At 41.6% G+C, this 19,003-nt stretch overlaps 1 protein-coding gene across 2 annotated transcripts in view; it reads left to right on the forward strand.

The window, feature by feature from the left end:
- Positions 1-19,003, forward strand: part of UNC5D (unc-5 netrin receptor D) — a 435,843-nt gene that overhangs the window by 217,040 nt on the left and 199,800 nt on the right. For both annotated transcript variants that reach the window (XM_083713478.1, XM_083713479.1), the window contains exons 3-4: positions 4,400-4,543; positions 10,848-10,951. In XM_083713478.1, coding sequence (XP_083569604.1) covers positions 4,400-4,543; positions 10,848-10,951 — 248 coding nt within the window. The remainder of the gene's footprint in view (positions 1-4,399; positions 4,544-10,847; positions 10,952-19,003) is intronic.

Raw genomic sequence — 19,003 nt, forward strand, 5'->3', positions numbered from 1 at the left:
TCCAGAGCGATCTCGGCCCTGAATGGGAAACCTGGACTTTGAAAGTCATCTAATCTTCCTTGCTGTATTATGCTGTAATGTTTTAATTAGTGTTTTTATAGTTGTTCTGATTTTGTGTGGAGTGCCCTACCTGGGTGGATGGAGCAGCCAAGTAATCTTCGTTGTTCCCGAGAGGGGGCAATGACAATAAAGATATTATTATTATTATTATTATTATTATTATTATTATTATTATTATTATTTTATTACCTTCCAAGGGCCACACATCAATGGTGGGCAGGGTTGGAGGCAACAGCAGCCTGAGGGACAGGCGTGACTCTTACGTTGTATGGTAGACTACATACCTGCCATGCAAATATTTCCCTCTCGCGCTCTCTCTCTCTCACACAATATCTGTTGACTGTCTCCAGCCTTGTTATATATCTGCCCAAATGTTCCTGTTCTGGGGATTTTTGAAAGCTTTTCTGAGATATTTAATGAAGGCATTAGCTAGTGATGCTGGAAGATTTAAATTGGGATTCTGGAGAGAAGTCCATTGTATTGATATCTGTGAAGTGACAGGCATTTAAGATTTTGAGCCCTTGACAAGCCTCGTCTCTGTATCTCTCAGTACTTTCCTGTTGGAAGCCACCGGCTCGTTTTGTTTAGCTTGAGGTTGTCATTTCTCACAAGGTTTGCTTTACATCTGAGATCTCTAGCAGTTCATATTGAGTAAAGTTTCTCCGAATTAATTTGCAAAGTCCCCGACATCATGATCAAACACCAGTTTCTGCAAGGCTTATAAATGTCCAAGATCTGAGCTTTATAGATGAAAGAAAGGCTCTTTGGAAGCAAATGAGCCTTCAAAGAGGTGGAAATATGTTACAAAGTGCAGGGCTAGTTACTTTGCCAAAGTAGTTGGGAACTGCTTTGCAGATGTCTAGCAAATTTAATTGGACTACTCAATTACCAGTAATGTTAATTAGGAGGTGATTAGGATTTGCATACCTTCCAACATTTAACTGATAAAAATAGGGACAGGCTTGTAACCTGCTTACATCTCATATCAATAAATACTAGCTAGATTACATTGTGTTTTGCTGGAAGCTCGGTTTCACCAATTTCAGTTTAACACAGCTAATTCACCCCCTTCCCCGTCTTAAATTCATTTATCCATGGTTCTACCTCAGTCTGTGATTTCTATTTTGTTGTTTTTAAAAGTCACCAAGAACATTTGAAAGCAGACACGTTTTCCTTAATACAATGCAAGTTTGTCTGTTCTTTTCACTCATTTCTACATTTTTATGCCTGCTTTCTCTTAATATAAACATATTTGTGTACATTTTCTGGTTGGGGAAGTTGGAATTTTGAAGGCTAATTGTGCTTTGTTTTGTGTATTGTCTCTGGAAGTGCCGAGTAGGTTGGTTCCTATTAAAATGTGAACTGCCCCCCCCCCCCACATCAGTGAATTGTATCCAATGCTACTTTAGGTAGATCTTTTGAAATACTGACCAGAGTTGCATCTTGCCTTATCGAAACGCTGACTAATTGGTGGTTCGCAACATGATACCCAAGGCCCTTTCTCCCCTAGCTGCCATTTGAGTGATTCTTAGCAGTCTGTAATAGGGTTGTGGCAGCTGGCAGGCAGTTGCACTTTCCTGCTCCATATCAGAACCCAGACAAAGCATTATATTCCTTCATTCCATTTCTGAGCTATTAACAGATGTGAGTGCATCTGTTGACCTCCCTTTGGTTGCTTACACATCAATTTGTAATGTTGCATCCTTATGTAGAAGACAAGAAATCCATCCATGTGCAGAGATGATGCTGAGGAAGGCGTAGGAGCAAAACTTTTAACACAACCTCAACTATTATAGACAGACGGCATCACAGAGGGCCTCTCAGTCTGCAACTTTGCATTTGTAGAGAGGAGACAGGGAAAAACATTCCATGTTATAAGTGCGTGAAAATAGTGAGAATATATTTCTGAAGCAATACCTGTGAGACTATGAGCATTTAATCTAACTGATAGAAATTAGTGTTTATCCAGGCTACCAGCAGAATGAATTTTCTGATCCTGGGACTACTTTGATCCAGCAACTATGAAGTAATGGCAAAAATATTTTGATTCACACAATATACCTTGGTCTTTTGGGAACACAAACAATACATTTATTTTTAGAGTTGTTTGGTGGATAAAGGTCTTGTGGGGTGGGGGCACCCATGTAGACACAGTTTTTAAACTTGACTTTTTGGCATTCTTTCTCATGTTATTCCAGGCTTGGATGATACAGTTGCACTTAGTCTTTTCTGTTCTGTTTTAGGCCCAGAACAGGACTGTAGCTCAGTGATAGAACAACTTCTTTTTATGAGAAAGGTCCATAGCTGTCAACTTTTCCCTTTTCTTGCGAGGAATCCTATTCGGAATAAGGGAATTTCCCTTAAAAAAAGGAAAACATTGACCGCTATTGGTCCAATCCCTGGCACTTCACATAGGGCTGGGAGAAAACCATGTCTGAAACTCTGGAGAGCACTACCAGTCAGTGTGGGCAATACTAAACTAGATGTACCAAATGTCTGAATAAGAATAAGGCAGCTTCCTTCTAACATTTAGTTGCCAAATAGACTGTCCCCATTTCCCCCAGACCCAAATATTGAAGAAGGGGACTTTTACTAGGGCTGGGGAAAAGGGTTAAATGCTCCCTCCACTCTCACTGTGATCTCTGTAGAATGCCCTCACTCAAGTATAGAGGGCCTAAGAAAACACAGGTGTGCTATTTGGAAAGGGGGATGTTATAATTTGAGAGTTGTTCATTCGTAGAAAGAATCTATAGAGAAGCAGAGGGCTAGAACAATCTAGGATTAAGCTGTTTGGTTTATGTTTTTAATGTATTTACTTTGATGTTAGTCGCCCTGAGCCCGGTCCTGGCCAGGGAGGGTGGGGTATAAATAAAATTTATTCTTCTTGTTGTTGTTGTTGTTATTGTTGTTGTTGGAAATTAGAAATTGGGGCCGGTGGGAATTGGATCACTTAGGATTCAAAGGTGAACTCATGTAATTCACATATTTTTGAGAAATAATACATGAACCGGAACACAGCCATCGTGCATTGAATTTTGCAACACAGTTCTCCAGCCAAGTAATATATACAAAAAGCATAAATATGGATGAAGTATGCATTAAAAAGCATATATTAACATGCAGAGGTACATTGGATTATGCAAAATTGCTTTGTAAACCTGTGTCTGTTAGGCAAAATTGCATACAAGTGCATATCTAATAAGAGAAAGCTGCACTAAAATGCTGATGAATTTTCAGGAGGGTTTACTTAAACAAAAAACAAAACAAAACACTATGGTGGAAATGTTTTGAAATGAAGTGGGAAAATGAGAAATGAAGAGAAACGGAAATTGACAAGTTCACCATTCCTAGAAATTAGAGCGACCTGGCATATACTGAGAGAATAGCTGGGTCATGGGTTATATTGCACCAGGGACACTGCCTAGCTATTCCACTGAGATTTTAAGTCAGGCTTTCTGTGCTTTTTTGAGCACCAGCGAGAGAGGCTGCATAGGGAAAATGTGACACGGATATTTTGCTCATGTCATTGTGCAGATGCTCCATAAAGATCGGGTGAAAAAAGCAGGACTATTCACAGCAAATGCTGAGTGTGTGTTATCTATTTACACACATAGATAAACTGCTACTCTGTTTTATATAATTTTAACCATTGTTGCTTTCGTGATTGTTTGTTTTTAACTTTTGCAAGCCGTATTGACGGGAAAGATGGGAAGATGATGGATTATGAAAATAATGCCAGCTCCTGAGCGCCACTGGGCTGCTGTTTCTGTGTGGGGTTGCTTTGTGTATATTTCTTGATTTTCTGTCGTTCAGTCACTCTTGTCTTATTATTTTTGGCCATTATTCTGCTGCCATGCTTTGTTACAGCCGATGGATGAAAAAAAGTATACACCCCAAATACTACTGTACACACTCACCTATGAAGAAAGCCCTGTTGTTTTAAGCAAGAATCTGTGCTTAGAATTGCAACCAGCACTTATTAAAAGACTGCTGCCTTGCTTGCTGTGTTATTGTTGCATTTTCTTTTGGAAAAAAGCTGAACAAACCAACCTTTATTTATTTATTAAGAGTGAAAGTGCCAACAGAAGATTTTAAAGGGAGATATTACATAGTTTGGAATCACATCTTGGCAAGCGGATGCTTTCAGCTCATGCGTTCTGACCTACTTGGCTGTTAGAATTTAATTAGCAGCCATATATTATTGTCAAAGTAATTAAAGCTTTGCCTTGATTAAAAAATGGAATTGTTTAATTAAAAAGAAAAGGTTTGGCTAACCTTAGTGTTATGCCTGAGTAAGACATTCTCTATCAGCTAATTTCCCTGTATCTTTCCCATTCAGGCTTGAAGGTTCGTGAGGCATACATCAATGTGACAAGGCAGCAAGTAGAAGATTTTCATGGGCCAGAGGACTACTGGTGTCAGTGTGTTGCATGGAGCCACTTAGGGACTTCAAAGAGCAGAAAAGCTTCGGTCCGCATAGCCTGTAAGTGCTGTCCAGCTTTGCTACAGAAGTTTGAGGATGAACCCTGTAGACTACTGTTGGGCATTGGGTCACTTGACAGTCTCCATTGTCCAAACATTGGTGGTCAGCACGGCTGACAAAGCAGCAAGAATAGGGAAAGCATGGGTGGTGAATGTACACACAGAGGGGAAAGGGCAGAATTGTACCATAGCACTTCTCTGACATTCAAGTGTTTTCAAGCTCTCTGGTGAGCACTAAGATCTATTCCTTACTAAGTTTTCTGTTTAGTTTACAATTCTTGAGAACAAAATATAAGCCTGACATGTGCTGGAGTGAGCATGGGTGTATACCAGTTGCAGTGTCCCCCTTCCAAGTATTCACAACTATGGGTCATGTGAGTATTGGACACTCACTTTGTTAGTTTGAAGGAGAAGGCTTGCGATTTAAAAATTTGCCTGGGTCCCTCATAAGTGTATGGGAAATACATGTGCAGTTACTGTAAATACAGTAACAAGTACAAAATATATCTGCTGTGGCTGAATACTCACATGTTTTGACAGCTTCATCCCCTATCTCTGTGGTTAACAAAAGGTGATTTCATATGATCGAGAAGTACATAGTTGATGCTGGTGATATGTATGGGGAAATAGATAACCATGTCCATAAATTAATAAAATAATCATCTGGATCTCAAGCACAGGGCTAAATGCACTCTCCAGTAAAAGAACCATAGCAGAGCTTTAAAAGTCACAAAAATGCAGCAACAGTGAAGTGTTACAAATAGGCTGTTAGACCTTTTAAATATTCCATTTAGCCTGCCTACAGCACTTTCCCCCATTTCTACCACACTCACAATGAACAGACCACACCTTTAGTAAGTTTAAATGGCTTTACTTACAGACTCCAAACTTCAGGTTCATGTGTTATTCCATGTAGCAACAAGAAAAACACAGGTAGAAATTCTTGGGTTACAAAATTGAGAAAAATACTTCTGACCACACAGTCTGGGCTTGAGGTGGTCAAGCTCGGATGTGTTGCCTGGTCGGCTTCACATGGTGGATAGAGAGTGAACAAAGAAGCTTCAATTATATTTGACTGCAATTCCCCACAATAAGCTTACTGTATGGTACCAACCTTCAGTGCCACTCCAGGGCATGAGAAGCTGAAGATCATAGATCCATTGTGTGGCTTCTCACTAAATGAAATTCACAAAGTGTGTCCCCTTAAATGCATGGTGTGTTTAATAGCTGTATATCAGCTGCAACTTCTGTTTTTGCATAATTTCATTTCATTTTCATGTTTTAAAAAATGCATCTATCAAATACTAGAATGGAAAGCACAGCACATTGATAAGGCTCCATATGAGAAGACACACTAAAAGTAAAACTAAAAGTTGACAATATTGTTCAGACATTTGCTCAGGCTTTGAGTCAAAATATCCATATGTACACTGGGATTGCAGCAGAATGTTCTACCCTCACTGTAAGCTTATTTATGCATCTATGCTGTTTATGCACAACATGCATAGACTCACACATGCAGTCATGTGGCAAAAGCACAGTCCACAGCCTTACTTATGAGCCTACATGTGCACAACATGCTCATATGTTGTGGATGAGTAAGGTGCTTGCTGCCACAGTCCCACTTCCCCTACTTTCATGGGCTGTGTGAATATATGGGGCATCTGAAGTATGCTTAAATAGCACATGCAAATCTTCTTTCACGTGTAACTTGAGATAAATTTGGATCCACCCTCCCTAATATTCAGCTGAAACAGATTTGTCTATATTGATGTTGTCAAGTTTCCAGTTCCAATTTGGGAATGACCTGCCAGAGATTCAAAATGGAAAGAAGACCAGCCATAAATGCCTCCCTGGCTAATCTTGAGAGTTTGAGACTTGGAAGAACTACATCCCAACATCGCTCCAAAGCGATGATGCATGGAAAGGCTTAGCATGACCTGGGGAATGCTTTGGAACCCAGGAGACCTGCTGACCTGTAAAAATGATAAAGCCAGACACACCTTTTAGTACTTGCAGAATATACAGTATGTGGATTTAAGATTGCATTTGCAATGATGAACAGGTAATCAGTGCATTAGATAAATAATTTGAGAGGGTATTGGGCTTGTGTGAAGGTACCAGAAGGTGTTAGATTCTGTACTCAAATAGAACCTTCATCTCACACCCATTTCAGGATACTTAAAGAATTTTATTTCGGTGAATCTTGCAGCAAACTGACATGATCCTGCACCTTTTGGCCTAGTTTCCAGTTTGGAACCTCATTATTCTTTTGATTATACACATTCCCAATTTTTGGGTTATGGCTCCCAGCACAAAAATGTGCCAGAATATGATTGAAATGCATACTTTCAGCTGAACACTGTTTAGAAGTGCAGACTTTTGGTGGTGCCAAACACAGACTTCCATTTGCTCAATGAGACTACTCCTCTTCCTCTCTACCTTGACCCCTCAATCCCTCCCTCCCCATCTGTTCTAGAGAGATTTTGTTGTTCTGGTTTGATGCCAGATCCCATGGAGAAAGCAGAAAGGCTGAAGGCAAAGCTAATTAAAAGTTCCTGGACATTAGTCAGCTCCAAGGGAACAATTCGAAGCCTCTAAAGGCCTCACCCACAATTCCCTTTGCCCTGCTGCTTTCCCCCAGGAAAACCCATTGTTTAGCTCTGAATCAGAAAAAACAAGAACTAGGCTTTCTGCAGATTCTCGTTTGTTCCGATTTAATGCTAAAGAGTAGGTTGTCTGGGGGAAAGCAGTGGGGCAAAGGGAAAACCATGCCTAGAAAGCAAATGACATGTGGAAAACTGCTTGGACCTGTGATTTCTTGGCACAAGACACGAGGAAGTGTGGAAGAGCCCTAAGTCTCTGTCTCCAAACTACCTCCTCCAACTTCCCTCCATTTGTAGGGAAGAGCCTTAAAGGGCCAACCCTCTTCCTGAAGACAAACACTCCTCCTCTGTTCTATAACCTACCTCCGGGTGCACTTCCTGTACTGCTGGACGGGTGCTGTGCTGTGGTGGCATTTGGTTCCTCGGGGGAAGGTGACCATGAGATTCTGATTTCTGGCCCTACAGGTTCTGGTGGACTGAGAGATTCGTCTGGGGGCTGCTCAAGCACAATGCTCTCCCTATCTTCAACAGTCATCTATGGCTCCCCACCTGGTGTCCCCTGCAGTCTCCAATTCCATGTCTCTGCTAGATTCAGGGGTTATGACACTGCTAGATTCAGGAGTCTTCCCAGCCTCCAGAAAATACTTTTACAGGGGAGGAGTCAGCAACAGGACGAGAGGAAATAGATCTGTCCATTTGTGTACACATTATTTGAGCATGTTCAGAAGATTAAACCTTTTTGGGGGTGAGCCCCTAGATGGCCCACTTTCTGCATATCCCCTTTTTTCCTGTGCATTTCAGATATTACTTTTCTTCCACCCCTTTTTTTTCTAAGGACGCTCGCCTTAAATTGAACAGTTGAGTAAACACAGCAGCTTCATGATTTTTATAAATGACAGTGATTTTTCATTGGCTGGTTTGCTTGGAATGCGTAAATTATTTTTATTTCATTGAATTAACTGCCCTTACATTGAAGGAGCTGGTAATTCTCCCGTTTTGCAGGGCTGCATAGGGCTATTATTCGGAATTGGATTTTTATTGACTCTCTCTCCCCCCGCCATATACTATGAATTTTCTTTCCTAACATGGAAGTGTGAAAAGGGAGCATGAAATTAATTGGTGGATCGATCTGGCTGTATAAGTTCTGAAGCCACATGGACACGGCTACTTGCTTTCTCCATGTCCAGCGTGGCTTTGCAGTTTTTCCTCCCCCAAAATACAAAGCCTTGGTAAGGAGCTCTTATGTAGCCTTGATATAACTAAAATAAGTACTCTGGTTATTTCCAGTGGCAAAGCAACCTTCTCTGTTTTCTCAATAAAGCTGTGTTGCTTTATTTACATATATTGTTTTCTCTATTGTATATGGGTATGTAGTGTGTGTGTAGGGAAAAGCAGGAAGGGAAGGGTCTCTAACATTTTGAGATTCCCTTCGGGGGGGGGCGGGAAATAGCAGGTGGGAATTATACTGACTCAGCTGTAGAGCACCTGCTATGCATGCAAAAAGCCTCAGGTTCAGAGCCCTAGCATCACCAGGTAGGAATGAAGGCAGACATCACTTTCTGGGTGTGGTGGAGCTGCTCCACTAGCTTTTCATCAAGTAAATCTCTGCTCCCTTTGGATTTCAACCTGGGTTTAAGACCCAGGTTCATTTCAGTTGAACATATGCACTTGTAAAATGTGTTTGCATGTTTGTGTGTTGTTTTAGAAAATTCAACATTTTTTTAAAAAACTCACACTTGAAGTGAAATTCTATTAATTTTCAGAATCGATCTTTCTCTCTCTCTGCACCATGAAGTCTGAGACTGCTTTTCGTTGTTGTTTTTAAAGGGGGGGGGGAGAGAAGGAGTGGGGAGAGAAACATACATAAGTGAATGGGAAGACTTCTCTGATAGATCTCACAATGCAATATGAAGAGAGGCAAATTCTTATAATTTCATTCTCTCTGCAGGGGAGAAAGCATTTAGTCAGTTCCCAGGCATGGGAGCTGTCCAGCACTATGCTTAGCATTCTTATTATGAGCCAAGTCCCACTATGTCCAGTGAGACTAGCTCCCTAGTAATTGTGCTTAGGATTTAGGAATGGGGGAGACATTCATTCACATAGAGACCCTATCAATTCATTCACATAGAGACCCTACCAATTTTACACTCCTTGAACTGCTTTAACCAATATATTAACCAAAATCCATACTCCTCCATGTTTTGCAATGCTGTTTTCCAGCCTTTTAGGACAGCCAGTGTGGCATAGTGGCTAGTGTTGGGCTAGAAATGGAGAGACCCAGGTTCAAAGCATCACTAAGCTACAAAGCACAGTGGGGGCCAGTTAGTCTCTCACAGCCTAACATACTTCAAAGGGGTGTTGTGTTGGGGGGGGGGGTAAACCATATATGCTGCTGTGAGCTCCTTGGAGAAGGGGTGGCGTATGAGTGCATTCCTGTTTTTTTCTGTTTCTTTATATATGTACAAATGCACACACCATCTAAATTATCCCACTTTCTACATCTGGTGAAATAACTGCTTGCCTATGAAATAACTGCTTGCCTATGAAAACTCACACTGTAGTCAATGTGCTGGCCTTCAAGGTGCCACAGAACTCATGACGCAAGCGTGGGGAAGTGATGCACATAGAGACCTATAAGCTCAGCTAACTAGCCAGGCTACAGGCCTTGTGCCTTATTTTGAGCTAGGAGCAGCTTTACTCCTAAGGTTGTAAACAACATTCTTAAGTGTCTACATTTGACAAGAGAGAGTCCTTTGTTTCCTTGCCTAGTGAATAGGTAATGAAGGAAGGACCATACATTGTGTAATTAGTATTGCGTTGTAACTTTAAATTGAAGGAAGTTTATGCATATGTTTGGCTTTAACAGATAACAGCAGGTCCCACCCTTTGGGGCTTTGCTCAGCTTTTGGAGAGTGATCCCACTGAGCCTTTATTGCTAGCAATAAACACCCTTTTGTTATTCATCAACACTGCTGGAGTTTTTCCTTTCAGCCCAGACATATATTTTGCTACAGAACCTCAGACCCTGTCTGGAAGTGGCCCTTTAGGCCTCTGGATGTGGCACCCAAGACTCTCCCTGGGCCATGCCACACTCCTCAGAGGCCCTGCTTAAGGGGTTTTGAACTGGGACAGTATTTCTTGCTTGCCAAGATGAACAAATGTGTGTGCAGAAACCCTGGGGATGTAGTCAGCCATGCTTCTGGTGGTCTTTGATAGGTTTTCTAAAATGGAACTTGGCCCTAAGCCTGCTTTACTATATCTGCTGCAAGAGACTAACCTGTTTACCTGTATACTTGGAGGAGGTACCCCCATCGTCCATCCCAAACACTGAGGTACAGCTCCGAGGGCCTTCTGGCAGTTCCCTCATTGCGAGAAGTAAGGTTACAGGGAACCAGGCAGAGGGCCTTCTCGGTAGTGGCACCTGCCTTGTGGAACGCCCTCCCACCAGATGTCAAACAGATAAACATAAAAGACAACTGAAGGCAGCTCTGTTTAGAGAAGTTTTTAATATTTAATTCTGCATTGTTTTTAACACTTGATTGGGAGCCGCCCAGAGTGGCTGGGGAAACTCAGCCAAATGGGCGACGTATGAATAATAAATTATTATTATTATTATTATTATTATTATTATTATTATTATTATTCGTTATTCCATTGATTTTTTTTTAATGGTTAACTGCAATGTGTTATTCTTTACAGATTTGCGCAAGAACTTTGAGCAAGACCCTCAGGGGAGGGAAGTTCCTATTGAAGGCATGATTGTTCTCCACTGTCGCCCACCAGAGGGAGTGCCTGCTGCAGAGGTGAGGGATCATGCCCTTGGCATTGGACAAAAAACAACAACAGTGTCTGTGTTGTTATGTTTGGATTCCTTTGGTTTAATCAGGTTGCAGTGTGAATTTAAATATGAATTAAGCACTGCAAGACAGGCTTAAAAGCTTATTTAAGCCTCCCGTCCCAGGTGAAGCAATATTTGTGTACCTCCTATGTATTACAAATTGAATCTTTTGACATGCTCTGAGTGGATATCAGCAATTATTTCCTTTCCATTATCTCCCACTGAGAAACTATCTACTGACCATCCTGTGTCATTAACCAGTAATCTGCCCAACAAAAGAAAGGGGCCAGCCAATAGCTGTCATTAAATGACATTAAATGTCATTAAATTCTGTGTATTTGAAGAAGTGTGCATGCACAAGAAAGCTTATACCAAGAACAAACTTCGTTGGTCTCTAAGGTGCTACTGGACAATTTTTTAAATATATTAAATGATACTGTTGGAACATAGGAGGAGTTTTGCCATGGTAGGGATCAACACCACTCCAGCAAACTTTTCCAGAGTAACCATGAGGGGAGTTTATGATATGTTTCCTTTGCACATATCTCCCATATCGCTGTGCTAATGCATGTTGTTGCATAATTTAAGTAAAATGCTAGAAACCTCAGGAAGGGAGAATGCTGTTGCGCTCAGATCCTGCTCAATGACTTTCCATGGGCATCTGGTTGGCCACATTGCAAGAAAGAGAACGTTGCACTAGATGGGCCACCAGGCTCTCCTTAGGTTCTTATGAGAGCAGCTTCCACTTTGAGTAGACAAATAGCACATCATGTACTAAAAGAGTTTCTGGGCTCCGTCTCCCCTTTCCAAGACCAGTTTTACCATGTAGTGAGTTATTTGTGTAGATCGCACCTTAGAAAGGGAAGCGTATTGAACAGTTGGAAGGCAAATAGCAGCATGCAGTGCTTTTAGTCCTCTGAGTACTGGAAACTCCATGAAAACACTGACACATTAATTGTGTGTGGCCAGCCGAGCAGCTAAATAAAACATCTTGCCTGGATTTTGTAGTTTTCTTTTGATCATTGCCATTGATCACAAATTTCTTGCCATTCCGGCTCTTTCTTCAAGCCTTATGCTCTTCCTTCAGTATCATGACAGACAATTACTGAAAGTGGTCAGCTTGTATCTGTAATTACTTATGCTGCAATTGCTTCCCTGAAAGATCCTCTTCAATCCTCCCCACGGAACCGACTGCCCACTCTTCAGATTAGTAATTGGGAATAAGCACAGACCGCTGTAGGTAACTGATCATAATTCATGCACATAACCTCTCTTCATCTCTACCTTTCTGTGTACACACACACACACACACACACACACACACACACAAATGTTGACCACAAAACTAGCAACAATAAATGGTAACAAGAACAGCATCTATATCTCACCTTCTTGCTCCCAATTGCTTAATGTGGCATACATACTGCAACCCCTCTGTTTGGTTCTTACAACCTTGTCAGGTAGATGTCAGGGACTGGGCAGAGGAGGAATGGTGGAGACTGCCTCCCCAGCTAGACCTTTCCAGGGGGGAGGAAGAGGAAGACAGTTTAGATTTACAACAGGGGTTTGAGGGAGGTTGCAGCTCAGAGGCAGATGAGAGGAAAAGTTGAGAAATAATGGGAGAGGTGGAGGAGGAGGAAGCAGCAGCAGGGGGCAACAGCTGATTGACACAGTGTCTTTAGAAAACATTCCAACCCCCCCCCCCCGAACCTGGTGAGCCTTGAAAATAGGAGAGCAAAGAGCTCAAAGACAGAGGGCACGTAGCAGCACCCATAGGAGAAAGGACGAGAATGAGGAAGTGGGGGAGGGTTCACTCAGGACAGCGCCATTATCCAAGAGGTTGGGTTCTATAGCCTCTTTCTGTAAATACTGAATAAAAAGATAGTTGTAAGAAATATTCCCTTGTCTTTGTATGTTGCTCAGCAACCGGCCGGTAGTCGCTGGCAGTGGCCTGCCAGTAGGAGAGGCTGAGAGCAAGTGACAGACCCAAGGTCATATTGCAAATTTAATGGCTTCATACAGATTTGAGCTTGGGTCTTCCCAGTCCTAGTGTGACACTAGGTGGTTTGGTGTTATTTACTACAGCTAACACCCTCCCACCAGGTATGTCCAAACAGACTATTCCAGAATTGTGTGTGTGTGTTCATTCGGTGTATATTTCCAACCTAAGAACAAGGCCAAGCCCGGTGCCCTCAGAGTTTTGAACACAATTATTCATGACCATAGTCCATGCAGCTGGGTCCAATGTGACTTGTAGTCCAAAACATCTGGAGGGCACCAGGTTGGGGAAGACTGATCTAGGTCAATATCATATATTTGGTTGGCAGCAATTTTGCATGGTCTCTTCCAGTGGTTTTTCCCAGAACCCTACTACCTGATCTTTTCAGGGACTGGACCTGCATGCAAAGTATGGTTTCGACCACTGAGCAATCATCCACCTGCTTCCTTAACATAAGAGTTGCTGCCTGGTACAGAGATAATTGATGGTGGTGGTGCCTTTAATGTACAAGCCCCATGAACAATATTAAATCCTCCTTTTTGCAGATTGGGACTGTAATTGGGGTGCCCCAAATAAACCTCAGCTGCGAGCAGTAGGTTCTGAAGACCAGTTACTGGAAACTGCAGGTGGGGAGTCTGTAGGTTTCCTATAGTCATCTGGTTGGTCATCGTGAGAACAGAATATTAGACTGGATGGGCCATTGGCCTGATCCAGCAAGTTGTTCTTCTGTTCTTATTCAGCCTGATTGCCAGTTTTCTCTCTGTGGACACAGCTGGAAAAGCAGTGGTGCTTGTGTTACAGCAGGTTGTTGGTTCTATCTATCAGCTCAGAGCTGGAGCTTTGGGCCAGCAATTCCATCTGTGCTATGGTAAGTTTACTCTCCAACAAGACTTAGAGCCACATCTGCACTGCTGATATTAAGGTACACATTGATAGAGAGAGAAACTGATCTAAACCAGAGGCTGCTTGCTTCTCATCTCAGTCAAAATCACTATGGTATCTTATTAATTGGGTGGACAGAAGAAGCCAGAGAAACAATAAAACTCTAAAGAACAAGCAGCACATTCTGTTCATTAGTCAGAGGGCCTGCTGAGCACATGCCATTGGAAACTAGTTTATATGATGAGTAATGAGGCAAACTGGGAGGAGGAAGGCAAAAAAAAGAAAGAAACTACTCCAAAGAATAAGCTTCCAGCTAGCTAGGAGTAGCAAAACCTCTGAATAGAAATGAGAACAGGAAATAAAATGTGTGTCTAAGAGCCAAACCACACATTATGTTAAATGCATGATTGCTTTTAACACCAGTGGTTTTGTTGCCATTAAGTAGCATCTGCAGGGGGCCGGAATCAGGATTGTGATCATTTTGTGCAGAGAGGGTGTGCGTAAACTGTTTTCTCCCATGTGTACACGCTCCCATTTCCTCTGCATCCGGCGTGCTCCCACCACTGTTTAGGGAAGCAGCGTACACATGATGCTAGCCATAATCCATATCTGTTGTTCTGCCGTTTCTTATGATATACTGTGTTTTGATGTGATTCTCCCCAAACCAGTTTTGATCCGGAATGAGGAAAGGAACAACTGAGCTGCATTTTCAGCTGCTAAAGGGCACACATCCCTTGATGTCAGTTCCACTTTTCCTCTTCCAGCAAATTGCTTTTAGGGTCGGGCAGGGACAAAAATGGTGCAATCAAGTTGGGTCTTAAGCTAGTTCAGCTATTGGACCTGGTGCAGCAAAATTCTAGGATTTTCCTGTGCCCCCTGCACCTTCCGCCTTCGCTGGTGGAAACAACAGAACTCTGGATATGGCAGTAGCTTCACCACTCTGTTAAGCCCCGCTACTGCCCACCAGGGATTTGAATTGCTGCCTAAAACATTCATTCAATGATCAGAAGGACCCATTCACATCTGGAGGGACAGTTTAGGAGCCACACAGTTACAGTGGTGTTGGCTTAACCACAGTCATGAAATGGCTTCCCGAGATGGAAGAGTTCATATAATCTTCCAATTTGGGCTATGGCAATTTACCAAGACAATAGTCTCCTTTAGTTATGGGAAAGCTTACACCTGTGAATGTATTGCCGTTATCATGGACTTGGTACATCAAAGGTATAACCAACACAGAGCTCTCATTCAATCTTATCATGAAGACAGGAAGAAATAAAATAGCTGAGATGTTATTAGGTAGAGGATTAAAAGCTGTTAAAATCAGCCTCCCCTTCCTATAAACTGTGCATATATTAATGCTGTAATGTCCGGAATGGCTTCATCAAACCCTCACACCATCCCAGGAGTTAACCCTTGTGGCTGTTGAGACAGAGCCCACTTGACTACTTTCAGATCAATTCATTATTTCGAACTATAATACTTTACATTTACCAGCTAAATGGAAAATCTGTCTTTCATAAAAGTTAGGAATGATGTCTGATAAAAAAGGAGACATTTTAATGGCTTTCTGCAGATTAAAATGGCGGAGTTCTCAATAAACCCTGATTTACTGGTGTTGGTTGTAAAATGGTTATTGCTGCTAATAAAGTCTGTAAATCCTAACTGGTCATATTTGCTCTGGACAATAAAACTTCCCATAAAGGCTCAGTGTATAAGGCTAATTCTCTCTTCACATCAAGGTAAGCAGTCTACTCAGAGTAATAATTCATAACCTTTCAAGACCTGGTCTACATTTAAATAAATGGCTGTGTGCTTCCCCACAACAATAGAATTCCAGACTGTACATTCCTTTGTTCTGACAAGTATGGTAATTTATGAGCAAGACAGCTAATTCACTCCAAAACACAGGACCAGGCTGTGCTCTTTTGGAAGGTGATGCAGCCAGCCGTGATCCGCTCTGCTTCTCCTCTCTCTGCCCCCAAAAAGCTCATGATCAAATGCAAATGGTTTTGTAGGGAAAAATTAAGCTGGTTGGAATGTAGACTTCATATTCCGATTTTTTTGAATCATTATTAGCATGCATTTTTTTCATCCATAATTCTTTTGCACTGTAGTGCGTGATTCTTTTCTTTTAATACGTTGCTAATTAAGGCCCCTTGCCACAATTAACACATGGAACAAACAACATTCTGACGTCAGGTGAACATGGTTGCAGGAAAGCTGCAAGCATTGGAGTGCATCCTTTTGAAGAGGCAGGTGACACGCTCATTTATTTCAATATACAGCCTCAGCTCACCTCCTACCAACCTTTTGACAACCTGCTTAGTGGAAGGGGATCATCAGGAGGCTAGTGCAGACAACGCTGTCAGCTCACTATAAGGAATGATTTTGTCCTGAGAATTTCCTGTAACACAGGCTCACCATGGTCTGATGGAACACAGTGAGAAATACTGCTGAATCTAAATTAAGGTTACCAGATTTTTTTCAATGAATCTGGGGACACTGTTTTTTGAAAAGAAAAAAAAGTTATTTTTAAAAAACGTTTTGTGTTTTTTTTTTTTTTAAATTAAGAACTAAAACCTTCTCTTCTGTGGTCTCCTCTGTTGTGTGGCCTTCCTCTGGGCCTGCTGTCTTGGAGTGCTAGCCGCCGTGGAGTAGGCTTCGGTCGGGTCTGGGCTGGGCCACGTGTCCTTGCCCTCCCGGTGCTCTCCTACCTCTCTTCCTTAGCGGCGGTGGTGGCAGCGGTGTGGCAAGGTTGGGGCTTCTTTCTTTTTTCTCCTTTCTTTTTTTTAAAAAAATAATATTAACAGTTTAAAGACTATAAAAGAAAGAAAAAGAATTCAACAATACAATACAATACAATACAAAAACAAAAACACTACGTAACACTATCACTAAAACATTAAATTAACAAGACACAACAAACACAATTTAAAACACATCCAATAATTTCAGTATCTTATCTTTCATTCACTTGTTTCCACGACCTCCTCACACCTCCCTTTTTGTATTTCACTTCAGTTAACTGTTTCAGCAATTCCTTTCCATCTTCCTCAGTTTTCTGTCCTGTAATTTATCTTAACTTATTCTAACCTTATTTTTTCCCTTTAATACATTAAAAATCTATTTGTACTTAATTCCTTATAACCTTTCTGCTAAAGCCATATAACTTTATTCCAACATTTTTTTAACATTCATTGATTTTACAGTATTTCTGTAAATAATCTTTTAATTTTTTTTCCAATCTTCTTCCACCAACTCTTCTCCCTGGTCTCGGATTCTGCCAGTCATTTCCGCCAGTCTTTTTTCTCCTTTCTCTCTCCTTTTTCTCCTTCCCCTCTCTGTTTCCTTTTGCATTGGCTTCAGGGTTTTCCTGGCTCCAGGCGGGAGGTCCCTCTGTGCTCCAAAGGCTTCCTTTTGCTGAAGCCAGGAGAGCAAGACTCTCCTGGCTTCAGCAGAGAGGGAGAGCTGCGCAGTGCCCCTTCCGCGAAGCGGGAGGAGAAATGGAAGGGGCTCCGTTTCTCCTGCCGCTTCACTGAAGGGGCACTGAGCAGAGAGGGGGATATTTTTTTTTTCTTGTTCTCCCCCTCTAAAACAAGGTGCGTCCTATGGTCGGGTGCGTCCTATAGAGCAAAAAATGTGGAAATTCATCAGTCTAATGCAGTGGCCTTACCATGACATCACCTTTTGATGGCAGATAATAATTTGGGGATCTCATCAGGGTTCAAAATTGCTCATTAACAACTCAGAGAAGCAGCATAAAATGTTGCATAAAGACTGCACAAGGTTGTAACAGAAACAAATCCATTTGTTTAATGGTGTGCAATGCCTTGTTTAAAGGCATTTTATTATCTTTACATAGAAGCTGCTTATATTATGAAATCTGAAGAAAACAAAGCGACATAAAACAATGCAATGCAGCAATTCTGAGCTTTTACAAAATGGAGCAATTTAAGAATTTCATAGTAACTGTATTGATAAAGCACAATCAATCAGTGTTTGCTATTACTGAGGAGCTAGCCTCCTTCAGCCCATCTAGAAATTCTAACTTTCATAGCATATAATCATTTCTAAGTTTCCTTCCCTTTCTTAAGATAAAAATTGTGCAAAAAAATTAAATACCTTTATCTATCTTATCTGTCATTTTTATTGCTGTCAAAGACCAGACAACCTAAATAGATATAAATACAAGCAATAAACCAGTAAATGTTTAATAGCATCTATTATGGGAAAGGATACAATTGTCTTTAGTCATACCCCAATGAATAGAGCTGAATTTCATGATGAATTTAAATTATCATGCTACAACCTCCATTGAAATTCATTGGTTCAAGGATAGCCACCTAGAGATCAGTAGCCCGGCATCCTGGTATCATGAAATATTTTCCTTCTGGTTTATGGATATTTCCATTTCTGATGTCAGATTTGTGTCTATTGATGTCATAGGTAGAATGCAGTGGGGAGTTCCTCGTAGATAGGGCTATATATGATCACTAATGATCCACATTTCTATAGTCCCATGTAGGAGTGAGGGAGAAATTACATTCATTCACACTTTTGTTTATTACTTATTTATCAAATTTATATACCGCCCTATACCCGGAGGTCTCAGCATGGTTCATGGTGAATCTGTTTAATTCACACTTTCTGAAACGCTATGGAATGCGTGTACAGTGGTACCTTGGGTTACATACGCTTCAGGTTACAGACTCCGCTAACCCAGAAATAGTACCTCGGGTTAAGAACTTTGCTTCAGGATGAGAACAGAAATCGTGCAGCGGCGGCGCGGCAGGAGCAGGAGACCCCATTAGCTAAAGTGGTGCTTCAGGTTAAGAACAGTTTCAGGTTAAGAACAGACCTCCGGAACGAATTATGTACTTAACCCGAGGTACCACTGTCTTGGCATTTCCCCATAAATTCTTACATTTAGTAAATGGTTTGGAGTAGTATTGAAGATGCCAGGCACAGTGTAAAAATACAGGTTGAGACAGAAGATGACATTGCCCTGACAAGAGCTGAGACATTCAGTGTTAGGCAAGAAGTGGGGGGGGGGGAGGACTTCCTCCCCAGTTGTGTTAGCAAAAGACAATAGCAGAGTTGGGGGAGAGAGGTTGCCAGGGTAACAGGGGGCGT

This window comes from Podarcis gaigeae (genome assembly GCF_964106915.1).
Source record: "Podarcis gaigeae genome assembly, chromosome: 15".
Taxonomy (NCBI): domain Eukaryota; kingdom Metazoa; phylum Chordata; class Lepidosauria; order Squamata; family Lacertidae; genus Podarcis; species Podarcis gaigeae.